This window comes from Blennius ocellaris (assembly GCF_963422515.1).
Source record: "Blennius ocellaris genome assembly, chromosome: 6".
NCBI lineage: Eukaryota > Metazoa > Chordata > Actinopteri > Blenniiformes > Blenniidae > Blennius > Blennius ocellaris.
The window spans coordinates 28797349-28814577 of NC_137655.1; the positions used below are offsets into that span (position 1 = coordinate 28797349).

General features: G+C 44.1%; 1 protein-coding gene across 1 annotated transcript in view; it reads right to left on the reverse strand.

Annotated features, from left to right (window-relative positions):
• The window catches only part of adcy5 (adenylate cyclase 5), a gene marked incomplete at its 5' end in the record, with an annotated part of 184942 nt that overhangs the window by 25530 nt on the left and 142183 nt on the right, over positions 1-17229 (reverse strand). Inside the window, 8 exons of the mRNA XM_080498590.1 lie at positions 1203-1290; positions 1926-2023; positions 2682-2826; positions 3921-3943; positions 11985-12122; positions 14010-14151; positions 14235-14393; positions 15385-15512. Coding sequence (XP_080354716.1) covers positions 1203-1290; positions 1926-2023; positions 2682-2826; positions 3921-3943; positions 11985-12122; positions 14010-14151; positions 14235-14393; positions 15385-15512 — 921 coding nt within the window. The remainder of the gene's footprint in view (positions 1-1202; positions 1291-1925; positions 2024-2681; positions 2827-3920; positions 3944-11984; positions 12123-14009; positions 14152-14234; positions 14394-15384; positions 15513-17229) is intronic.

The window sequence follows — 17229 nt, forward strand, 5'->3', positions numbered from 1 at the left end:
AGATAAATATTTAACTGAGCATTTCTGATTTAATTCATGCATCTGTTGTACACTAAGTGGCAGAGTTGAGTCTTTTAAGTTGTGTTTACTATTCTTTCTGCTGCTTCTAAACCAAGTCAAAACACCACCTTGTAGTGTAATCTTGAACTGTAAGATACAAAATTCTATGAAAAGTCAGGGAAACATTTATTATTTTAGTAGATTTACTAGCAAAACATCACAAAAATGTACTTTAGATTCCATCATTTTGTCTCCTGCTTAAAGGAGCATGTTACATATCGAGGAGATCTGTAACATGCATGTAAGAGACAAAGTCAAGATTTGTGATTAATACAAACTTAGAAGTACAGGGGTCCATAGACTTTTTATTTTTTTAATTTCCTGAGCTTCTGCCTTCTGCTCTGTGGACACTACATATGTAATAATAAATGCTGTAGCGACTAATACTCTAATAAATGCCAATAACACAATCCTTTCAGTTATATTTAATGTAACAGAGCAAATAATGTAATACATTTCTAAAAATGCTGCACAGTATGCATCCTTGATTAATTAATATTATGACTATGTCAACTACTTTATTTATCAAACTGCCCAGAAAAAGCTTTAATCGCCAATGAATAATCAGTTTTGTTTATTCAATTTATTAGCTGCAGTTTTAATTTAGTTTGTCTAAACCAAATTAAAAAAACAAACCCTTTTTATCAAGCTTTTATGTACATTTAACTGTTTCTCTGTATTTTTACCCGCATTTGTCCCTGTAATGTCAGTACATTTTAATACTACTTCAATAATGTAATTTCGCAGTAATGTAATAAATTATCATAATAATACTTGTTTGAATATTTTATTACAGTACTGCGAAACTACTATGTTTTCAGCTTTATTACATTGGAAATGGCCGATGATATAATTGATGAAAATACATATACATGAAATAAATAATCTATAATTAATATACACACACAAAGATACATACCACATACCACATGCCACAATATCCTATTCAATATGTCTGAAAAGGAAGGAAGGGTAGGAAGAAGTTAAACTACTTTAATCCTGGATATATATATATTTTTCACTTATCGCACCATTATCACTTTCATCAGTAAAATAAAAGGATGCATTAGTTGTATTTGCAGGATGATGGAGGATGTTTTTGTTTCATCCATCAAAAGACAGGAAGAAAGGAGGCGCCTCACCCCAAAACAGCAGTAAATGGCTGAGACGAACATGACAGCTGTCAGGATGATGAGGCAGGTAATGAAGAAGCTGATCATCAGGCTGGAGCTGAAAACAACACAGAAAGAAAGAAGGAACGAAAGTGAGTGTTTTTGCTTTCCATGGGCTGCTCAGATTCATTGAAGGCATCCTTCAGTTCTTTTAATCATCTGCGGCCATTTTGATGTAAATGTTGTGGAAGGAGCCGGCGTGACGGGAATGAAAGAGGAGCGAGAGGAGTGGTGAAGGAGCGCAGATTAATGGAGGGACAGGAGGAGAGGGAGGATAGGAAGAAAAGATGAAAGGTTAATAAAGAGGCAGGAGAAGCTGGATGATGGGATCGCTCTCTCACTGAACCCGGGGCGGCTCCATGAATCTGCTATTAAATTCTCTTTTCAGGACATAAATGTTTGTACTTACATTACTATACTTCAAGATATTTACTTGAATATTTGAATGACTTTTTATTGTGAAATGAAGTAGCAGACAGTTTTCCACAATTTAGCTGCGGAAAGTGAAAAATTTAATGTGACTGTTTTTCAGAGTTCTACCTTTGGAGCCATTTTACAAAAGTTAGGTTTTCAGTGGCTCCGAGCACCGTTATTGTGTGAACCAACACCCAAAACGCAACAGAGGCTTTGTGTTTTCATGTAAAGGGAGCGTGAAGCCCTCCAGTCTGCCCACATCTTAATGTCTGGACTCACGGAGGCACGATGACGATCTGGATGAAGCAGATGAAGAGAAACACGAGCGAGGCACAGGCAACGTATGCTCCGAACCTGGAGTCCACCTGCTTAGAGTACTGAAAGAGGGGGAGAGAGAGACAGAGCGAGAGGGGGAGGGAGAGAGAGAAAATGAAAGAGGCGAGAGAGAGAGAGAGAGAGAGAGAGAGAGAGAGAGAGAGAGAGAGAGCGAGAGGGAGGGACATCACAACTTCTGCTTAAATTTTCAAAGATTTCCCTGAAGAAAAATCTTATTTCTCAAATATGAATGAATTACCAATATATTTTGTATATAACAAAATAGTCACACCAAATGCTCAATTTCAAAACAACAAAAACTGCAAAAAATGAAAGTAAACAATTCACTTGGGGTTCAATCTTTTGTTTTGCATTTTAGTCTGGGACCAACAATGTTCCCGATTTTATAACTTTATTCTCATTTTGCAGCATCTCTAACCCCTCCTCTCCTCCTGGCCTTCACTGTCTGAAGCAGGTTCTATTCTCTCTTCCGTCCCAATCTCTGCTCACGTCCACACTTTCTGCGATCTGTGTGGCATTGACCGACTTCCTCCAGGGACTGAAACAGAAAGCTTTCTGCACCGAGAAGATTGCTTTTCACAGACAATTATTGTGTGTGTGTGTGTGTGTGTGTGTGTGTGTGTGTGTGTGTGTGTGTGTGTGTGTGTGTGTGTGTGTGTGTGTGTGTGTGTGTGTGTGTGTGTGTGTGTGTTCCCTAACCTTTTTCTCCAGGTCAGGCTCTCTGAAGGTGAGCAGGAACTTCTTGACGTGCTCGGAGCGCAGACGGTCAATGCTGCGAGCGTCTATGGCCCGGCCCAGGAACTCGTCCACCTCGTCCTCGGGGTTGAGGTTCTCCTGTGTGTTTCTGTAAATGAAATGCCTGGATAAAACAAAATGAGACCATTGGACATTTACAGTTCTGGCAGCTGCAGGAGGCTGCCGACCTGCTCCTGCAGCATTCAGAGTGTTAACGGGTGAAAATCTCTCCAAGAAAAGAGAAAAAAGAGAAACGGCTGCTCTCCAGTCAAAAGATTATTTTATTTTTCCCTGAAATCTTATCACAATCACGACTCTAACTTTTCATGTCACAGAGACAATTCAAAAACTACCAGAGGGCAGAGCAATGGATCTTTGTGTCCATATATCAGTGGATGACCTGACGTAGTCAGATTAACCACGTCAATGAGGTTTCATCTGCAACATGAACCTCAGAACTAATTCAACTCATGATATTTAAGTTCTGACTGAGTGGAATTATTTTGATGAAAATAACCACAACCTTTTCCTTCCTTCGTCCTTCTTTCCGTGCACTGACCCCTCCCTTACACTGTCCCTCCCTCCTTCCTTCCTTCCTTCCTTCCTTCATTCCTCCTTCCACAATTTGCAGTGTGTTGCAGTGTTCACACTGATTAGTGTGTGTGGGTGCTGATTATGTATGGCAAGCTAAAAGTGCAGAACCCGGCCATCCACACACGCACGCACGCACGCACGCACGCACACACACACACACACACACACAGAAAAATGCAGTTTGTGTGTGTGTGTACACACACACACACACACAAACTGCATTTTGTGGAATTAAAATAATTTTTTGCAGGTTTTGTGCAGTTTGTTTATCTAAAAAAGTAGCTGGCATAAACTTCTAACATTAACTTATTGAGGAAACACATAAAGCAGATCTTTCTCTCAAAAATAACAATACTGGCAAGTTATTACATTATTGACTGTTCCAGACACGCCTCCTATGTGGAGATTTAAGATTGTAGAATGACCCCTGACCTTTGAGTTTCTAATAAAGTATGTGTGTAAGAAAAGTGCTGAATTATCTCTCAAATTGCTGCAGCAGGATTTCTTAGCCTGTTTGTGTTTGGAAGAGTCCTTTTGGAAGGAGTTTCATAAAAGTCACAGAAAGCTGAATAAATGTGAAGGTAACGTTGAGCTCCGCTCTGTACTCACTTGTCCTTGGGATCTTCAAAACCCTGAAAGAGAGAAAAGAGAAGAGAAGGAATCTTAATTGGATGAATGAAGACTTTTAACAGTTTTAATTCACTTTATCTGTAATAACTTATAATTAAATGGAGCAAAGAATATTTTTTTTTATTTTTGACTGAAAAATGGCTCCATGTTGAAAAAAAAAATCTAGGTAACACTTTATAATAATTATCTGTGATAAGTAGTTAATAAACCATTAATAGCCATTTGTTAATGAGTTATACATTGCTTGCTGAATATTTGCTAAGTTTATTCAGGATTTATAACTGTGCCTTATAGATTGCCAATAGATAATTTACAAGCATTTAGTTAATAATTTATAAATTACATGTTAACTGTATGTTAATGATTTAAAACTATATCTTATAAATTAGTAATAGATCATGAATAAGCCATTAGTAAACTACTTACTAATGACTTGTTAAGTGTCAGTTAATACTTTATATACATTATTAGGACGTTATTCTAAAGTTGCAATTATTCCTCATTTACTAACGGTTAGTCCTAATAATGTATATAAAGTATTAACTGATATTTAACTACCGGTAATATATTAACTCACACTTTACAGACCAGTTTTTTTGTTAACCATCTACTAATAATAATATACTTTGTGGAACAGCAAAATATCACATTATTGTACCTCAGCCTTGTTCCACCCATTGGCTTTTGTGTGTGCTGTATTTTACCCTCCTCTCCAAAACAAAAACACCACAAGTGAAATTGTTATCAATTGTGATTTTTTTAACAGAGCATACACAGATGTGTTGAATGCTTCGAAACACAAACAATATACAACAATATAGCACTTTTTGTGCTAAACAGAATTTTAGAGGGACATTTTATAACCAAACATCACAACAATGCCATGGATTTATCCAGACATGAACATAAAACATATAGAACAAATATTAGCACAACTTGGACAGGGGGAGCCAATCCTGATCCTCAGGGCCACTCTGCTGCATGTTTTACATGTTTCCTTCTTCCAACACACCTGATTCAGACAAACAGAAAATACATTAAAATGCATTACAAAGTATGATGATACAAGTCAACTCATACATTCTTATCAATAGCGTTTAACATTTATTAAATGTTAATTGGTAGATGGACTGTGCTTATATAGCACATTCTCGTCATTGCGACCACCCAAAGCGCTTTTACATTATACAATTTAGTATTTTGAACAGCAATGTTCTAAACTTTTATTTTATATTGAGATAACCACCTGCAGTTAAAACAAGTAGTCTGCATTTTTTTTCACAGGTATTGTTCAATGTTTCACAATAAAATATGATTGGAACATTGTATGCTCTGTTAAAAAAATCGGGATCTGCAGGTCAGTCTTTGGAGAAAACAAATGGTGATTTGTGCACCGGGACTACTTCCTTTGACCAGGTTGTTGGAGGAGGAGGATTTCTCCTGGGTCAGGTAACGGATTTCTTCTGTGGCAGTGTGCTTCTTCTTAACAAGATGCTCTTCTTAACATTTAAAAAGCTGTTGGAGCTAGAGTGGCCTCAGTATCTGAAATGAGAGGACAGAGCATTAAAAAAGTGATTATAAGCCAGGTGAAGGTCAAATAAAATAATGAGCAGCTGGCAAATATATGGATGGATAGGTACAGAATGTGTGCGCGTGCTCACACACACACACACACACACACACACACACACACACACACACACACACACACACACACACACACCTCAGAAAATAACAATTCTACTAGTTGTTGGTCTACAACAGGTCTTACAACTCATAAATATTTTTTTTTCTGGGAAAACATGCACACACGCGCGCGCAAATTAGTAATTGGGCAATGAACCAAACCGGTTGGATGATGCAGTAGAACTATCAACCTGTGAATCATATAGTTCTAATGAAAAAATAACACGCAATCTTGCTTACCGTTGTTGTTCATGTGGTCCACAGGTGTAGTTTTCCTTTTACTTCTACCCGCTGTTGACTTTTTTTCTCTTTCTCCCGTAAGTACCTGGATTCATTTCGGCATTTTGCGCATCACCACTTCCGCTGGGAACACTGGTTTCTGACTTTTTAAACGACTGGGTATTCATTTTCTGAAATCAATGCGAATGTGAGCTTCGATAATGATCAGAATCTGATCATCCAAAGACGAACTTTCTCGTGAGAGAAGGGGGCGTGTCTGTCTAGGTTGTCGCTCGTCAACGTTAAGTGGTAATATGAGGTGATTGACAAGTTGATAACCAACCAATATGATGGACGAGGCCGGATCGCTCCTCCTCCAACACGTAAATCCAATTGTGATTGGTTGGTTTCACCCCGTCGCCCCGCCCCCTGGTACAATTCAAGCATGTCATCTGGCAGGAGCCAGTTACAGAAACTCTGGAAGATTGTTAATGTGTGTGAAAAGAACAGAGATCAAATAAAACAAATAGGTAGGCCCTAAACTTCATATATCGTCAAATGGTTTAGCCACTGAGCGAAGAGAGCTTGTTGAAAGCAGAACTAAATCTAAAAGAAGACACAGAGACATGATCAAATGGCTGCAGGAGAAAAAGCTTGTAAGAAGATGAACGCCATGCCAAAAATGCAAACACAAGATAAAGTTAAAGGAATCCATTTGTGTGGACTACTATGCATGGTTTACTAACTGTTAGTAAATGAGGAATAGTTGCAACTTTAGAATAACGTCCTAATAGTGTATATAAAATATTAACTGATACTTAACAAGTCATTAGTAAGTAGTTTACAAATGACTTGGAAAATTCATGATTTATTACTAGTTTATAAGGTATAGTTATAAATCATTAACATACAGTTAACATGTAATTTATAAATTGTTAACTAACGGCTTGTAAATTATCTATTACCAATCTATAAGGCAGTTATAAATCCTTAATAAACTGTTAGCAAATATTCAACAAGCAATCTTATACCTCATTAACTAATAGCTATTAATGGTTTATTAACTACTTATAACAGATAGTTATTATAAAGTGTTACCAAAATCTAAATTATTCCTCAGTTTTTGCACTTAAATTATTGCAAACAGATTTCAGGTTATGGCGATCAGCTGAGAAGTCGTGTTTACTCCTGCTCTGCGGCTGATCCTGAAATTAACACTACTTAAACATCCCAACCAATGGAAAATGTTACAATCGTAAAATAGAGAGATAATACAATCTAATATGCCGTGAAGAGTGAACAAAGACAAGCAGCAGACAACCGAACTATAAGGTAACGAAGAACATGTTTCAGAAAGCAATATCGAAGAAACAAACATGGTGGGGACAGATGATTCTAGTAACATTAAACCCTCCACTGTTGACATTATGAAGGCTATACAGTCATTCAAACAGGACTTTCATAATGAAACGGAGGGAGTTCTGCCCCAGAGCATCAGATATTTTACAATTTTTTATTGTTATTTAGTTTTATGGTGAAATCTATTAAAACAAACATGAGTAAAATTGTTAAAAGAACTGAAATGACGGTTTAATACGCTAAAAATAGTCAGCACTTCTTAATTTTACTCCTTAAATACCATCCATCCATTGGCTACCGCTTTATCCGGGGCCGGGTCGCGGAGGCAGCAGTCCAAGCAGAGTTGCCCAGACTTCCCTCGCCCCAGACACTTCCTCCAGCTCCTCCGGTGGCACCCCAAGGCGTTCCCAGGCCATAGAGAGACATAGTCTCTCCAGCGTGTCCCGGGTCTGCCCCGAGGCCTCCTACCGGAGGGACATGCCCGGAACACCTCCCTCGGGAGGCGTCCGGGGGGCATCCGAAATAGATGCCCGAGCCACCTCAGCTGGCTCCTCTCGATGTGGAGGAGCAGCGGCTCTACTCCGAGCTCCTCCCTGGTGACTGAACTCCTCACCCTATCTCTAAGGGTACGCCCAGCCACCCTACGGAGGAAGCTCATTTCAGCCGCTTGTATCCGGGATCTCCTTCTTTCGGTCATGACCCATAGTTCATGACCATAGGTGAGGGTAGGAACGAAGATCGACCGGTAAATCGAGAGCTTCGCTTTTTGGCTCAGCTCTTTCTTCACCACGACGGACCGATACAACGTCCGCATAACTGCAGACGCTGCACCGATCCGCCTGTCGATCTCACGCTCCATCTTTCCCCCACTCGTGAACAAGACCCCAAGATACTTAAACTCCTCCACTTGGGACAAGGGCACTCCACCGACCTGGAGGGGGCAAGCCACCTTTTTCCAGTCGAGAACCATGGCCTCGGATTTAGAGGTGCTGATCCTCATCCCAGCTGCTTCACACTCGGCTGCGAACCGTGTCAGTGCACGCTGGAGATCCAGGCTTGATGGGGCCAACAGAACCACATCATCCGCAAATAGCAGAGATGAGATTCTGTGGTCCCCAAGCCGGACCCCCTCCGGCCCCCGGCTGTGCCTAGAAATTCTGTCCATATATATGATGAACAGAACCGGTGATAAAGGACACCCCTGCCGGAGGCCAACGTGCACTGGGAACAGGTCCGACTTACTGCCGGCAATGCGAACCAGACTCCTGCTCCGGGAATACAAAGACCGAACAGCCCTCAACAAGGGACCCCGGACTCCGTACTCCCGGAGCACCCCCCACAGGACATCTCGGGGGACGCGGTCGAACGCCTTCTCCAGATCCACAAAACACATGTGGACTGGTTGGGCGAACTCCCACGAACCCTCAAGCACCTGGTGGAGGGTATAGAGCTGGTCCAGTGTTCCACGACCAGGACGAAAACCGCATTGTTCCTCTTGAATCCGAGGTTCGACTAACGGCCGGACCCTCCTCTCCAGTACCCTGGAATAGACTTTCCCGGGGAGGCTGAGGAGTGTGATCCCTCTGTAGTTGGAACACACCCTCCGATCCCCCTTCTTAAAGAGAGGGACCACCACCCCGGTCTGCCAGTCCAGAGGTACTGTCCCCGCCCGCCACGCGATGTTGCAGAGACGAGTCAACCACGACAGTCCCTGCACATCCAGAGACTTAAGGAACTCTGGGCGAATCTCATCCACTCCCGGTGCCTTGCCACCGAGGAGCTTCACAACAACCTCGGTGACTTCAGCTTGGGAAATGGACGAGTCCACCTCTGAGAACCCAGTCTCTGCTTCCTCAATGGAAGACGTGGTGGCGGGATTGAGGAGGTCCTCGAAGTATTCCTTCCACCGCCCGACAATGTCCCCAGTTGAGGTCAACAGCTCCCCACTTCCACTGTAAACAGTGTTGGTGGAGAACTGCTTCCCCCGCCTGAGGCGCCGGACGGTTTGCCAGAATTTCCTCGAGGCCGACCGAAAGTCCTCCTCCATGGCCTCTCCGAACTCCTCCCAGACCTGAGTTTTTGCCTCCACCACAGCCTGGGCTGCAGCTCGCTTGGCCTGCCGGTACCTGTCGATTGCCTCGGGAGTCCTATGAGCTAACAGTGCCCGGTAAGGCTCCTTCTTCAGCTTGACGGCATCCCTTACTTCCGGTGTTCACCACCGGGTTCGGGGATTGCCGCCACGACAGGCGCCAGAGACCCTGCGGCCACAGCTCCGAGCAGCAGCTTCGACAATGGAAGTGGAGAACATGGTCCACTCGGACTCAATGTCTCCAACCTCCCTCGGGATCTGTGAGAAGCTCTCCCGGAGGTGGGAGTTGAAGGCTGCGCGGACGGAGGGCTCGGCCAGATGTTCCCAGCAGACCCTCACAACACGTTTGGGCCTGCCGAGTCTATCCGGCCTCCTCCCAGTCCAGCGCATCCAACTCACCACCAGGTGGTGATCAGTTGACAGCTCTGCCCCTCTCTTTACCCGAGTGTCCAAGACACGCGGCCAGAGATCAGATGACACGACCACAAAGTCTATCATTGACCTCCGGCCTAGGGTGTCCTGGTGCCATGTGCACTTATGGACACCCCTGTGCTCGAACATGGTGTTCGTTATCGTCAAACTGTGACTAGCACAGAAGTCCAATAACAGACTCCCTCTCCCCCTTGAACTGCAAGCTCCCCCTTGAACTGCAACCTTATCGTGGCGGGGGAGTTTGAGCACCCGAATGACCCACGGAGCTATGTTGCCGGGGGGCTTGCCCCCCCAGTAGGGTCTCCCAAGGCAAACAGGTCCGAGGCGACGGGTCAGACTAAAAGCAGTTCAAACCACCCCTATGGACACACACACGAGGAGCATGGAGACGTCGCCCGGTTTGGCGCAGCCGGGGCCTCACCCTGGAGCCAGGCCCGGGGTGGAGGCTCGCACGCGAGCGCCTGGTGGCCGCGTTCTTGCCCGCGGGACTCGGCCGGACTCCTCCTCCTCATCCTCCTGTGGACCCACCACCCACAGAGGCTGCCGTAGGGGTCGGGTGCAGTGTGGATTGGGTGGCAGTCGACGGCAGGGGCCTCGACGACCCGATCCCCGGACACGGACTCTGGCTTTTGGGACATGGAATGTGACCTCGCTGGGGGGGAAGGAGCCCGAGCTTGTGAGGGAGGTTGAGAGATACCGTCTAGATATAGTCGGGCTCACCTCCACTCACAGCTTGGACTCTGGAACCCAGCTCCTCGACAGGGGCTGGATACTCCACTTCTCTGGAGTTGCCCGCGGTGTAAGGCGGCGGGCTGGAGTGGGCTTGCTTATTGCCCCACAGCTCAGCCGCCATGTGTTGGAGTTCACCCCGGTGAACGAGAGGGTTGCGTCCCTACGCCTACAAGTAGGGGACAGGTCTCTGACTGTTGTCTCGGCCTATGCACCGAACAGCAGTTCAGAGTACCCAACCTTCTTGGAGTCCCTGGGAGGGGTGCTGGATAGTGCCCCAACTGGGGACTCCATTGTTCTCCTGGGGGACTTCAACGCCCACGTGGGCAATGACAGCGAGACTTGGAAGGGGGTGATTGGGAGGAACGGCCTCCCCGATCTGAACCCGAGTGGTGTTCTGTTATTGGACTTCTGTGCTCCTTAAATACAGTTTTGGTAAATGTGGCAACCGGGAGTGAAGAGGGTTTTGTGTGTAGTGTCGTCCTGCCATGGTGTTCCTGTTGCCCAGTGTCAAAATAAAAGCATCTGCTGCATACAGCAGGTATAAAGATAAGCTCAACTTTGAGTTCTTCTTTTACATGTCTTGCTGCCTATTTGCAGTGGGTGTAACTTCCTGTGTCTGAAGCCATTGGAAGTGAATTGATTGATGCATTTCAAAACAACTGACATCACATTGTTAAGCAGGAAGGTGATAGCGAGCAGGGGTGCCATCGTGAGTGGAGGGCCATAGCGAGTGGGGGGGTCTGGGCACGTGGAGGGCCATAGCGAGTGGGGGGGCTGCAGTGAGTTGGGGGGTCATAGCGAGTGGGGAGGCCATAGCGAGTGGGGGGCCATAGTGAGTGAGAGGACCAAAGTGAGTTGGGGGGTCCTAGTGAGTGAGGAGGCCATAGCGATTGGAGGGGCCATAGCGAGTGGGAAGGCCATAGTGAGTGGGAAGGCCATATCGATTGGAGGGGCCAGAGCAAATGGGAGGACCATAGTGAGTGGGAGGGCCATAGTGAGTGGGGGGGGGGCCATAATGAGTGGGAGGACCATAGTGGGTGGGGGGACCAGAGTGAGTGGGAAGGCCATAGCGAGTGGGGAGGCCATAGCGAGTGGGAGGACCAAAGTGAGTGGGAGGACCATAGTGGGTGGGGAGCCATAGTGAGTGGGAAGGCCATAGCGATAGGAGGGGCCATAGCGAGTGGCAGGGCCATAGCGGGTGGGGATCCATAGTGAGTGGGAAGGCCATAGCGATTGGAGGGGCCATAGCGAGTGGGGGGGCCAAAGCAAGTTGGGGGGCCATAGCAAGTGTGGAGGCCATAGCGAGTTGAGTGGGGGGGCCATAGCGAGTGGGAAGGCATAGTGAGTGGGGAGGCCATAGCGAGTGGGAAGGCCATAGCGAGTGGGAGGACCAAAGTGAGTGGGAGGGCCACAGCGAGTGGAGAGGTCATAACAAGTGCGGGGTCCATAGTGGCCGCTCATCACGAGTCATCATGAGTATCTCCATCCATAAATGTAACAAGGAGCAGGTTTGAAGATTGGCTCACCATCCGCTTCATCTCCTTCGAGACCTGGTTCCCCCCCAGGTGATTGTAGAATGGCCGGTCGGTCCAGTGGCCGCTGTTGTGGGTGACAGAATTGGTCCTCTGCCGGTTCATTTTGGCGATCATCGCCTTTTCCTCTTTCTGTGAGAGGTGGAAAACATAGTTTTACCCACTGTTATTGTCAGAGGTCGATCTGTGGTTACAGAACAGACAGAACAAAGATGAGACACTCTGCAAAACTAATTTATTCACACATTCACATCTTTTTAATTCTATCTCAATGTTGCTTAAAGCATCACACTACCTCCACCTGCTTTCATCCCATAATGCATCCTGGTTTCTTGTCTTCCTGCAGCAGTTCGAGCTGAAAACGATCATCTGTAGAAGAAGGATGATGCAACACCCTTGCCGGACACGGACATCACTGCGTCCGTGATGTCATCAAATAACCACAACAATCAAGAACTACAAGCTCCGGTGGAGCTGCAGAAGCTACTGATGCTAGCAACAGGAGGAGCAGGGCCATAGACCTATAGTACTAGAGTTATATACAGGTTAATGAGCAAGAATTTACTTCTATAGTTCTATGTGCTTTGTCTTCTTCTGTGCTTTTGGTGTTTTTGGTGAGTCACAGCGCCTTTAAAGGCCTGGCATGTGTACTACATGCCCTGAAGCCTTGTGTTGAGCCGTGTTCATAATGACGTGTAGACAGAATTTTTTTTGAGAACCTCGGGGAGAAAAAAGATGGTTTTGACTCGTGTGGATGTGGCCTAAGGCAATGATCAAAAATCATCAGGAGAAGATTGAGTTTGTGATTTTAATTTCAATTTCTTCAAAAACTGTAAGACAAATCTAATTTCAAATTGTGATGGAAGCCCAAATTATCGAGTGAGTTTATTCTTCCAAAGCTTCAAAGTGTTTTGAAGGTGTTGAATGTGAAATCCACCTTATGCAATGTGACACACATCCCCATCCTAGGTATCACTGTGTTATTTCAATGGAGAAAAGTTAAAACTTGTTGACCTCTCACCTTAAAATCCAAGTTATTTTTTTTCAAATAGCACCATCTAATGGCTGAGATATAGTGAACATGACAACTATTAGGTTTAGAAATACTGTGACCAAATCAGGCTGCACAATCCAGCCTGTGTTTCCCAGCAGGAGCAGCCGGGCGAGAAGCCGGCATCGCTTCACATGACTTTCTATCTATACCTGCTGCGTGTGATCGCGCCAGAGGACACGCCGGGCAGCTGATGAATGAAGCAGCATTGTAAACAGAGCAGAGGAAACAGGCTCTTCCTCCTCCTCCTAACAGTTTGTCTGGGAACCGTTCCCTGTTTAAAAACTGTGGTGAGTCCATCATGAACAGATTTTAAAGTGGCTCCAACAGAAACTCCAGTGATGATGACATATTATATGTATTGTTTCATGGTGAGTTTAACACACATCCACAGAGGGTTTTTAACAAGATGTGAATCATTTTTACAGGATTTACTTTGATTCGATTAAATAAAATGTGCAGTCAGGGGCCGAGCAAGGGTTTGGATTTGACCCTAACATGAACAAGCCACCAGAGACAACATGCTACATGTTCATTTAATTCAATTCTGTGCTTTTTGCTGTGGCTTTTTGCTGTCCTATACTTCTGCACATCATTTACTTTACATATGTGGCATTTGTGGGATGGGCAGCTGGATTTGTGATTGTTCCCTTGCGCAATCCACAGACTGAGCCCTGCTGCTCATACATAAAAAACATTAACCAAATATGCATTTCCTTAATTTTTGTGTTTAGTTTAAAGATTAAACTGTTTCAAACAGTCTCACCTGCAGATTAAGCAACTTTCTGTTAGAGTAGAATAAACCTCCATAACCTCCCTGACCTCCTCCACATCCACTCACCCAGTCATCTGCCTTCTCTCTCAGCAACATCCGTATGACCACCCTTAAGTCAAGAACCCCCCCCCCCCCCCCCCAGCCTCAGCAGCTTCATCCCGGCTCTAACTGAAGCTCCCATTTAACATCATACCCTTTTCTGGCTGCAGCCCACAATGAGGTAGGTTTCTATGTTGTGTTTCTTCAGGTAGGCGTTTCTGTCTCCTCCGGCTCCTGCTTCCACGTCGTAGTCCCCGTTTAGATAATTCAGTGTGGCCTTGGTGATGTGAATACGTCTGAAATGCACAACAAAGACCCTCAAGACACCCTGAGGAATATCTAGTATTCTCATAATGATGATGTCTAAGGTGAGCATTACCCGGCTTGGCCTCCAGCCTCCATCTGATTGGCCAGCGTGACGTCATTGGACCAGACATCGAACTGCCACTTCCTGAGCCCCAGCACGCCGCAGTGCACCCTGCCACTGTGGATCCCCACCCGCATGTTCACATTGACCCCCGTCACCTCCCGGACCAGCCTGCAGGGCAGAGAGTGGATGACTATCTGAGCTCTACAATGCTGTCGCGTCACGTTATGTCTCTGCTCGTCTCTGAAAGTTAAACTTAAAAGTTCAAAGCTGATTTAACCATTACAAGCCTTTTTCTTTTAAGTGTACAATTTCTTGTGTCATGTATATGTAGCAACCAATAATGTAAGAATAGCCAATAACATAATAATGTAGATATTTTAAATGTAATAAAGTCAATAAAGTTCCAGTAGTGTCATAACATTTGAGAAAAAATATCCTAACAATATTTTAATTTAGTAAGTTACTAAACTATTGCCTGGTCATTACATGATTGCAGAAAAAACCCTTTAAAAGTGTAATAACTGCAGCCAATTTAGCCATTTGACTCTTGTTTTGCTGTTCTTTTAGCTGCTTTAGTTGTTTTAAACTATGTAAAATATCTTGGCTGTTTCTTTCTGTTTCAAACTTTTTTCCAAATAACATTTCTAAATGATCATGCTATTTTAACAGTTTTTAGGGGGCTAGTTTTTCAGCTAGCCAGTTTGTGGTAGTTCAGCAATTTTAGCATTTTTATTTTTTAAGCAATTTTACCATTTTGTATCTTTTTTTAATATTTAGACTATTTATTTATGATACAATTTGGGGGGTTTATAACCTTTTCAGTTTAAAGTCTCTCTAACAATAAGCCAAAATTGAAAATAAAAAAGAAAATTGATTTATTACAATTTACTACATTGACAAAAACCAAAGTTAGCATAACATTGGTAGATAGAAGCCTTTTTACATCAACATCAGTGCAGCTGGAAGTTATCATTGACTTTTTACTTCTTCCCTCAAATAAAAGAACTCTACTCTTCTTCTTGGTATTGCTGATTCAGAGATACGCCCTCCAGTTAATTGAAAACAAACTGCCCAGTCCAACAGCCTGGGTGGATAAAAGTATAACAGTCTTAATGTTTACCCGTCTGCTTGGAGGGTGAATGACCGGAGGAGAACTTACGAGATGGCCTCTATCATGTCCAGGCCCATCTCCACGCAGCAGTGGGCGTGGTCGGCTCGCGCCTCAGGCAGGCCCGACACACAGTAGTAGCAGTCTCCCAGGATCTTGATCCGCAGACAGTGGTTCTCCTGTCGTCACAAACACAAGTCAGTAAGCCGCTCAGGACGAAGGACAGTCCGACATTGATGGCGGTGATATTGGTTCTGGGGGAACTTCAAGCAATCTCTCGTCTCGAAACTGTTTCCTATTTTTAGCATTTCAGCCTGAACCACATGAGAGAGACGTACAGAGATGACACTGTATGTTTGTCCATTCAAAACTAATTATTAGTTGTTATATTGCTTGTCTAAACAAGGCATTGTTTCTCAATAACTAATACAAACCAGGAAGCAAGGAATTCTGCACCGCATCTATTCAGATAAAGTGAGAATAGTGTAGTTGATACAACTAACTTAACTTCATATAATACAATAATCCGATCACTTCAGCCAGTGTTCATGTAAACCAGTCAATCTAATCTCTTAATGAGAAATAATTCAGATTTATAAAACAAAGTGACCATGTAAATGTAGCTAATATTCTTTTAGGAAGCATTATTGCTTCTATGATCAAATATGTAATCAATAATATAGAATTAAAGGTATAGTAGAGGATTTTCTTCTTCCGGGTGGATCATCAAAATAACTGGTCCTCCCAATTGTCAATCATTCTGGTGATATATGACGTAAGGCCGTCGTACGTGCTCGTCCCTGCACGCAGCTCACTCCACACGGTTCTCATCATGCCGGTGGCCGACCCGACGCATTATTCTCAGACATTTTTACACAGTTTCACCCCCTCTGGTGCAAATCTTCTTGTAAAGTGAGCTTATGTGAGCGATGCCGACTTGTGACTTGTAAACAGAGCGTGCACGAGGAGAACTGGGCTCGTGCATGTCTCTCGCACGCGTTTTAGTAGGCGTTCCGTCTCGGGAGCAGGTACATGCGCATTTTTTTCAAACGGTGGAGAGGGTGGTTCTTTCCTAAAATTCCTGAAAATCCTCCTGTATACCTTTAAGTAATTTTTTCACAGTGTTGAGCTGCAAATCAAATATCGATTGGATAAAACATTTTGTGAAAATCCTTTTTTTCCTGTCACCAGATTAAAATCCCCTCTGAGGTCTGTATAATTCACTGTGGCTGTGAAGATATTATTGGAAAAAATAAAAAATAAAGAAATAAAAGCAAAGAGTGTGAAATTGGCTTTTTGTCATGAGACCGTGTGCAGCCTCCAGCGAGAAGCTGCTGAAATGTGACCTCGCATTTCCAGGAACTTTGAGAAGACGTTTTTATTCAGACGATGAATCAAAATGAGTGGTAAAGTTGACTGGAATGACACGGGAAAGTCTTGACAAAAATATCTTGCAGTACCTGGTGACTTAGTCACACTGGTCTGTGTACCTTCCGGCCATTCGATTTTCGTTTTGATATCGGAGAACGTTAACCCTAACCCTAACCCTAACCCGTTTCCAGATATGTGTTTCTGAAACAAAAATGGGGGAAAAAAATATGACAGTACGGTAATTCTTTATTTCAAGTTTGATTTTCCGTAAAACTGGAAGTCGGGAGCCTTCTTTTGTTGCTGCCGTGTCTGCTGCTTCACCGTCCATACTCGTCTGGCTGCCCCCCAGGTGATCTTCTTTGATGAATTTAATGATTAAAAACATCTAAAAATGTCTTTGGACAGTTGCGCCAACGTTATAGTGGACATGAAGGCCAACTACATGACTGTGAGTGAAGTTAGAGGGTTTTCAGAGAGAAATGTATGAAGATGGATCTCCAGCAGAGTGGGGCTTCTCCACCTACA